Genomic DNA, 9445 nt, shown 5'->3' with positions numbered 1-9445 from the left:
TTGGTCTAATTTGTGCCAATTTTGGTGTAATTTCTGCCGTTTTTGTCCAATTTTTGCCTAATTTGTGCTAATTTTGGTCTAATTTGTGCCGATTTTGGCCAATTTTGGTTTAATTTTGAACGGTTTTGGTCTAATTTCTGCAAATTTTGGTCTCTTTTGTGCCGATTTTGTCCAACTTTTCTCTAATTTTGCCCAATTCTGCTCTAATTTGTGCCGATTTTGGCCAATTTTTCTCTAATTTTGCCCAATTCTGCTCTAATTTGTGCCGATTTTGTCCAATTTTTCTCTAATTTTGCCCAATTCTGCTCTAATTTGTGCCGATTTTGGCCAATTTTGGTCTAATTTCTGCCGATTTTGGTCTAATTTGTGCCGATTTTGGCCAATTTTGGTCTAATTTGTGCCGATTTTGGTCTAATTTGTGCCGATTTTGGCCAATTTTGGTCTAATTTGTGCCGATTTTGGCCAATTTTGGTTTAATTTTGAACGGTTTTGGTCTAATTTCTGCCAATTTTGGTCTCTTTTGTGCCGATTTTGGTCTAATTTGTGCCGATTTTGTCCAACTTTTCTCTAATTTTGCCCAATTCTGCTCTAATTTCTGCCGATTTTGTCCAACTTTTCTCTAATTTTGCCCAATTCTGCTCTAATTTCTGCCGATTTTGGCCAACTTTTCTCTAATTTTGCCCAATTCTGCTCTAATTTGTGCCGATTTTGTCCAACTTTTCTCTAATTTTGCCCAATTCTGCTCTAATTTCTGCCGATTTTGTCCAACTTTTCTCTAATTTTGCCCAATTCTGCTCTAATTTCTGCCGATTTTCTCCAACTTTTCTCCAATTTTGCCCAATTCCTCTCTAATTTGTCCCACTTTTGGTCTCCTTTGTCCCGATTTTCTCCAACTTTTCTCCAATTTTGCCCAATTCCGCTCTAATTTCTGCCGATTTTCTCCAACTTTTCTCCAATTTTGCCCAATTCCTCTCTAATTTGTGCCCCTTTTGGTCTCTTTTGTCCCGATTTTCTCCAACTTTTCTCCAATTTTGCCCAATTCCGCTCTAATTTGTGCCACTTTTGGTCTCCTTTGTCCCGATTTTGTCCAATTTTTCTCCAATTTTGCCCAATTCCGCTCTAATTTCTGCCGATTTTCTCCAACTTTTCTCCAATTTTGCCCAATTCCGCTCTAATTTCTGTCGATTTTCTCCAACTTTTCTCCAATTTTGCCCAATTCTGCTCTAATTTGTGCCGATTTTGTCCAATTTTTCTCCAATTTTGCCCAATTCCGCTCTAATTTCTGCCGATTTTGTCCAACTTTTCTCCAATTTTGCCCAATTCCTCTCTAATTTGTGCCCCTTTTGGTCTCTTTTGTCCCGATTTTGTCCAACTTTTCTCCAATTTTGCCCAATTCTGCTCTAATTTCTGCCGATTTTGTCCAACTTTTCTCTAATTTTGCCCAATTCCGCTCTGATTTCTGCCGATTTTCTCCAACTTTTCTCCAATTTTACCCAATTCCTCTCTAATTTGTGCCCCTTTTGGTCTCTTTTGTGCCGATTTTGTCCGACTTTTCTCCAATTTTGCCCAATTCTGCTCTAATTTGTGCCACTTTTGGTCTCCTTTGTCCCGATTTTGGCCAATTTTTCTCTAATTTTGCCCAATTCTGCTCTAATTTCTGCCGATTTTCTCCAACTTTTCTCCAAATTTGCCCAATTCTGCTCTAATTTGTGCCGATTTTGGCCAATTTTGGTCTAATTTGTGCCGATTTTGGCCAATTTTGGTCTAATTTGTGCTGATTTTGGTCTAATTTGTGCCGATTTTGGCCAATTTTGGTTTAATTTTGAACGGTTTTGGTCTAATTTCTGCCAATTTTGGTCTCTTTTGTGCCGATTTTGGTCTAATTTGTGCCGATTTTGGTCTAATTTGTGCCGATTTTGGCCAATTTTGGTTTAATTTTGAACGGTTTTGGTCTAATTTCTGCCAATTTTGGTCTCTTTTTTGTGCCGATTTTGGTCTAATTTGTGCCGATTTTGGTCTAATTTGTGCCGATTTTGGCCAATTTTGGTTTAATTTTGAACGGTTTTGGTCTAATTTCTGCCAATTTTGGTCTAATTTGTGCCGATTTTGTCCAATTTTTCTCTAATTTTGCCCAATTCTGCTCTAATTTCTGCCGATTTTGTCCAACTTTTCTCTAATTTTGTCCAATTCCGCTCTAATTTCTGCCGATTTTGTCCAACTTTTCTCCAATTTTGCCCAATTCCGCTCTAATTTGTGCCGATTTTCTCCAACTTTTCTCCAATTTTGCCCAATTCCGCTCTAATTTCTGCCGATTTTCTCCAACTTTTCTCCAATTTTGCCCAATTCCTCTCTAATTTGTGCCACTTTTGGTCTCTTTTGTCCCGATTTTCTCCAACTGTTCTCCAATTTTGCCCAATTCCGCTCTAATTTGTGCCACTTTTGGTCTCTTTTGTGCCGATTTTCTCCAACTTTTCTCCAATTTTGCCCAATTCTGCTCTAATTTGTGCCACTTTTGGTCTCCTTTTTCCCGATTTTCTCCAACTTTTCTCCAATTTTGCCCAATTCTGCTCTAATTTGTGCCACTTTTGGTCTCTTTTGTGCCGATTTTCTCCAACTTTTCTCCAATTTTGCCCAATTCCGCTCTAATTTGTGCCGATTTTCTCCAACTTTTCTCCAATTTTGCCCAATTCCGCTCTAATTTCTGCCGATTTTCTCCAACTTTTCTCCAATTTTGCCCAATTCCTCTCTAATTTGTGCCGATTTTCTCCAACTTTTCTCCAATTTTGCCCAATTCCTCTCTAATTTCTGCCGATTTTCTCCAACTTTTCTCCAATTTTGCCCAATTCCGCTCTAATTTCTGCCGATTTTCTCCAACTTTTCTCCAATTTTGCCCAATTCCGCTCTAATTTGTGCCGATTTTCTCCAACTTTTCTCCAATTTTGCCCAATTCCGCTCTAATTTGTGCCGATTTTCTCCAACTTTTCTCCAATTTTGCCCAATTCCGCTCTAATTTCTGCCGATTTTCTCCAACTTTTCTCCAATTTTGCCCAATTCCTCTCTAATTTCTGCCGATTTTCTCCAACTTTTCTCCAATTTTGCCCAATTCCTCTCTAATTTGTGCCCCTTTTGGTCTCCTTTGTCCCGATTTTCTCCAACTTTTCTCCAATTTTCCCATTTTTCACCTCCCCCCCCCCAAATCCCCCCCCAAAAAGCGCCCAGCGCAGGAGGCGGCGCCGCAGCTCCGTGGCCAGCAGGTGGCGCTCTAGCGCCGTGCGTTGTAGCGCCCCCTGCCGGTGCTCCTGGGCACGGCGCACCAGGTACGGCAGCGCCGTCGCCTCCGGACCCACGGGCATCGACTTGAAGGCGGAGTAACCGGCACGGCCTGGAGGGGACAGCCCATAATAGTCACAGCACAGGGAACACATAGGGACACATAGAGACCCCATAGAGACACATAGAGACACATAGAGACACATAGAGATACATAGAGACACATAGAGACACATAGAGACACATAGAGACACATAGAGACCCCATAGAGACCCCATAGAGACACATAGAGACACATAGAGACACATAGAGACACATAGAGACACATAGGGACACATAGGGACACATAGAGACACATAGGGACACATAGAGACACATAGGGACACATAGGGACACATAGAGACACATAGAGACACATAGAGACCCCATAGAGACACATAGAGACCGTGACATCCCATAATAGTCACAGAGAGACCCCATAGAGACCCATAGAGACACATAGAGACCCCATAGAGACACATAGAGACCGTGACATCCCATAATAGTCACAGAGAGACCCCATAGAGACCCATAGAGACACATAGAGACCCCATAGAGACACATAGAGACCGTGACATCCCATAATAGTCACAGCACAGGGAACACATAGGGACACATAGAGACACATAGAGACCCCATAGAGACACATAGAGACACATAGAGACCGTGACATCCCATAATAGTCACAGAGAGACCCCATAGAGACCCATAGAGACACATAGAGACCCCATAGAGACACATAGAGACCGTGACATCCCATAATAGTCACAGAGAGACCCCATAGAGACCCATAGAGACACATAGAGACCCCATAGAGACACATAGAGACACATAGAGACACATAGAGACCGTGACATCCCATAATAGTCACAGAGAGACCCCATAGAGACCCATAGAGACACATAGAGACCCCATAGAGACACATAGAGACCCCATAGAGACACATAGAGACCCCATAGAGACACATAGAGACCGTGACATCCCATAATAGTCACAGCACAGGGAACACAGAGGGACCCATAGGGACACATAGAGACCGTGACATCCCATAATAGTCACAGCACAGGGAACACAGAGGGACCCATAGAGACCCCATAGAGACACATAGAGACCCCATAGAGACCCATAGAGACCCCATAGAGACCCATAGAGACCGTGACATCCCATAATAGCCGCAGAGAGACCCCATAGAGACCCCATAGAGACCCCATAGAGACCCCATAGTAACCATAACATCCCATAATAACCCCATAGGGAACCCACAGGGACCCATAGAGACCCCATAGTAACCATAACATCCCATAATAACCCCACAGTGACCCCATAGTAACCGTAACATCCCATAATAACCCCACAGTGACCCCATAGGGACCATAACATCCCATAACAACCCCATAGGGAACCCATAGGGACCCATAGAGACACCATAGGAACCATAGCATCCCATAGTAACCCCATAGGGACCCCATAGGGACCCTAACATCCCATAATAACCACAGAGGGAATCCATAGGGACCCATAGAGACCCCATAGTAACCATAACATCCCATAATAACCCCATAGGGGACCCATAGAGACCCATAGTGACCCCATAGTAATCGTAACATCCCATAATAACCCCATAGGGACCCCATAGGGCCCCATAGAGACCCTATAGTAACCATAACATCCCATAATAACCCCATAGGGACCCACAGAGACCCCATAGTAACCATAACATCCCATAATAACCACATAGGGAACCCATAGGGACCCACAGAGACCCCATAGTAACCATAACATCCCATAATAACCCCAGAGGGACCCACAGAGACCCCATAGCAATCCTAACATCCCATAATAACCCCATAGGGAACCCATAGGGCCCCATAGAGACCCCATAGTAACCATAACATCCCATAATAACCCCATAGGGAACCCATAGGGACCCATAGAGACCCCATAGTAACCATAACATCCCATAATAACCCCATAGGGACCCCATAGTAACCATAACATCCCATAATAACCCCATAGGGACCCACAGAGACCCCATAGCAACCCTAACATCCCATAATAACCCCATAGGGAACACATAGGGACCCCATAGTAACCCTAACATCCCATAATAACCCCATAGGGACCCCATAGTAACCATAACATCCCATAATAACCCCATAGGGACCCACAGAGACCCCATAGCAACCCTAACATCCCATAATAACCCCATAGGGAACCCATAGGGACCGCATAGTAACCCTAACATCCCATAATAACCCCATAGGGACCCCATAGTAACCATAACATCCCATAATAACCCCATAGGGACCCACAGAGACCCCATAGCAACCCTAACATCCCATAATAACCCCATAGGGAACCCATAGGGCCCCATAGAGACCCCATAGAAACCCTAACATCCCATAATAACCCCATAGAGAACCCATAGGGACCCATAGAGACCCCATAGTAACCATAACATCCCATAATAACCCCATAGTGACCCCATAGTAACCATAACATCCCATAATAACCCCATAGGGAACCCATAGGGCCCCATAGAGACCCCATAGTAACCCTAACACCCCATAATAACCCCAGAGGCACCCCACAGCTCACCCAGCTCCAGGCTCACGTGATCGCACATCCCATAGAGCTGCCCGAAGCAGACCCCGCCGGCGCGGCGTGGGATGCCCAAGGCCTCCATGCTGCCATGGCAACGGCCACATCCCATAATGAGCCCATGGTAACCCCATAGCAACCGTAACATCCCATAATGACCCCATGGTAACCCCATGGTAACCGTAACATCCCATAATGAGCCCATGGTAACCCCATGGTACCCGTAACATCCCATAATGACCCCATGGTAACCCCATAGTAACCGTAACATCCCATAATGACCCCATGGTAACCCCATGGTACCCGTAACATCCCATAATGACCCCATGGTAACCCCATGGTACCCGTAACATCCCATAATGACCCCATGGTAACCCCATAGTAACCGTAACATCCCATAATGAGCCCATGGTAACCCCATAGTAACCGTAACATCCCATAATGACCCCATGGTAACCCCATGGTAACCGTAACATCCCATAATGAGCCCATGGTAACCCCATGGTACCCGTAACATCCCATAATGACCCCATGGTAACCCCATAGCAACCGTAACATCCCATAATGAGCCCATGGTAACCCCATAGCAACCGTAACATCCCATAATGAGCCCATGGTAACCCCATAGTAACCGTAACATCCCATAATGACCCCATGGTAACCCCATAGTAACCGTAACATCCCATAATGACCCCATGGTAACCCCATAGTAACCGTAACATCCCATAATGAGCCCATGGTAACCCCATAGTAACCGTAACATCCCATAATGAGCCCATGGTAACCCCATGGTAACCATAACATCCCATAATGACCCCATGGTAACCCCATAGACACCCCATAGATTCCCATAGACACCCCATAGCGCCCCATAGAAACCCCATAGACACCCCATAGACACCCCATAGCGCCCCATAGCACCCCATAGACACCCCACAGCAACCCATAGCACCCCATAGCACCCCATAGACACCCCACAGCACCCCACAGACACCCCATAGCACCCCATAGACACCCCATAGCGCCCCATAGACACCCCATAGCGCCCCATAGACACCCCATAGACACCCCATAGACACCCCATAGAAACCCCATAGACACCCCATAGACACCCCATAGACACCCCATAGACACCCCATAGCGCCCCATAGACACCCCATAGCGCCCCATAGCGCCCCATAGACACCCCATAGACACCCCATAGCGCCCCATAGACACCCCAAAGACAACCCAAAGCGCCCCAAAGACACCCAGAAGCACCCCCAAACACCCCATAGCGCCCCATAGACACCCCATAGCGCCCCATAGAAACCTCATAGCACCCCATAGACACCCCATAGCGCCCCATAGACACCCCATAGCGCCCCATAGACACCCCATAGGTCCCCACAGACACCCCATAGCGCCCCATAGACACCCCATAGCACCCCATAGACACCCCATAGCGCCCCATAGACACCCCATAGCGCCCCACATGTGGGGCAGACCCACCGCTGCACCGCCTGCATCACCGAGGCCTCGTTGTGAGTGGCCACCATGAGCCGGGCCTGATCCTGAACCACCAGCGCCAGCGCCAGCTCCAGGCAGGCCCCATAGCTATGGGGTGAGACCCATAGAGACCCATTGGGACCCATAGAGACCCATTGGGACCCATAGAGACACATTGGGACCCATAGAGACACATTGGGACCCATAGAGACCCATAGAGACCCATAGAGACCCATAGAGACCCCATAGAAACCCATAGAGACCCCATAGAGACCCATAGAGACCCATAGAGACCCATAGAGACCCATAGAGACCCCATAGAAACCCATAGAGACCCCATAGAGACCCATAGAGACCCATAGAGACCCATAGAGACCCCATAGAGACCCATAGAAACCCATAGAGACCCCATAGAGACCCATAGAGACCCATAGAGACCCCATAAAGACCCATAGAGACCCATAGAGACCCATAGAGACACATAGAGACCCATAGAGACACATAGAGACCCATAGAGACCCATAGAGACACATAGAGACCCATAGAGACCCATAGAGACACATAGAGACCCATAGAGACCCATAGAGACCCATAGGGACACATAGAGACCCATAGAGACCCCATAGGGTCCAATAGAGACCCATAAGGCCACATGGGGACCCATAGAGATCCATAGAGACCCCATAGGGACCCATAGAGACCCATAGAGACCCATAGAGACCCCATAGAGACCCGTAGAGCCTCATAGGGACCCATAGAGACCCATAGAGACCCATAGAGACCCCATGGGGACCCATAGAGACCCCACAGGGACCCGTAGAGCCTCATAGGGACCCATAGAGACCCATAGAGACCCCATGGGGACCCATAGAGACCCCATAGGGACCATAAAGACCCATTGGGACCCATAGAGACCCCATAGAGACCTGTAGAGCCTCATACGGACCCATAGGGACCCATAGAGACCCATAGGGACCCATAGAGACCCATAGAGACCCATAGGGACCCATAGGGACCCATAGGGACCCATAGAGAACCATGGAGACCCATAGAGCCCCATAGAGACCCCATAGAGACCCATAGCGACCCATAGAGACCCCATAGAAACCCATAGAGACCCCATAGAGACCCATAGGGACCCATAGGGACCCATAGGGACCCATAGAGACCCATAGAGCCCCATAGAGACCCATAGAGACCCCATAGAGACCCATAGCGACCCATAGAGACCCCATAGAAACCCATAGCGACCCATAGAGACCCATAGAGACCCCATAGCCCCACCTGATGTGCGTGGCCTCCAATGTGGGGTGCAAGGGGTCCGGGACCCCCAACTTGCGGGCCCGGAGCCGCTCCTCCTCCAGGTACGCCCCTCGGACCAGCTTCACCCCATAGCGCACCCCATAGCGCCGGGCCCACAAGGCCTCCATGGTCAGCACCTGCTCAGCGCCCTGCCCCATAGAGACCCAGGTGTGGGGCTGCCCCATAGAGACCCCACAGGGACCCATAGAGACACAATAGAGGCCTCATAGAGACCCATGGAGACCCATGGACACCCCATAGAGACCCATAGAGACCCCATAGAGACCCCATAGAGACCCCATAGAGACCCCATAGAGACCCATAGAGATCCCATAGAGACCCCATAGAGACCCATGGAGACCCATGGAGACCCCATAGAGACCCATAGAGACCCATGGAGACCCCATAGAGCCCCCATAGAGACCCATGGAGACCCCATAGAGCCCCCATAGAGAACCGTAGAGACCCCATAGAGACCCCATAGAGACCCCATAGAGACCCATGGAGACCCCATAGAGACCCATAGAGACCCATGGACACCCCAGAGAGCCCCCATAAAGACCCATAGAGACTCCATAGAGATCCCATAGAGACCCCATAGAGATCCCATAGAGACCCATAGGGACCCATAGAGACACATAGAGACCCCATAGAGACACATAGAGACCCATATTGACCCATAGAGACCCCATAGAGACCCATAGAGACCCATAGAGATCCCATAGAGACCCCATAAAGACCCATA

At 47.9% G+C, this 9445-nt stretch overlaps 1 protein-coding gene across 1 annotated transcript; it reads right to left on the bottom strand.

The window, feature by feature from the left end:
* Nucleotides 1-3215: 3215 nt before the first annotated feature.
* Nucleotides 3216-8859, bottom strand: LOC130594166 (hydroxyproline dehydrogenase-like; the record flags this gene model as incomplete). The annotated part of the gene is made up of 4 exons (XM_057399890.1): nucleotides 8683-8859; nucleotides 7402-7506; nucleotides 5908-5996; nucleotides 3216-3382 (listed from the first exon to the last, which is right to left on the bottom strand). Coding segments are annotated over exons 1-4 (537 nt in total), but the record flags the coding sequence as incomplete, so codon positions are not given.
* Between the last annotated feature and the right edge of the window lie 586 nt (nucleotides 8860-9445).

This window comes from Pezoporus wallicus, unplaced genomic scaffold, assembly GCF_028554395.1.
Source record: "Pezoporus wallicus isolate ANWC-B61680 ecotype Strahan unplaced genomic scaffold, APGP_CSIRO_Pwel_v1 contig_10245, whole genome shotgun sequence".
In the NCBI taxonomy this organism is placed as follows: Eukaryota; Metazoa; Chordata; class Aves; order Psittaciformes; family Psittacidae; genus Pezoporus; species Pezoporus wallicus.
The sequence above is the reverse complement of the archived record's forward strand: the minus strand, read 5'-3'. Positions and strand labels throughout refer to the sequence as shown.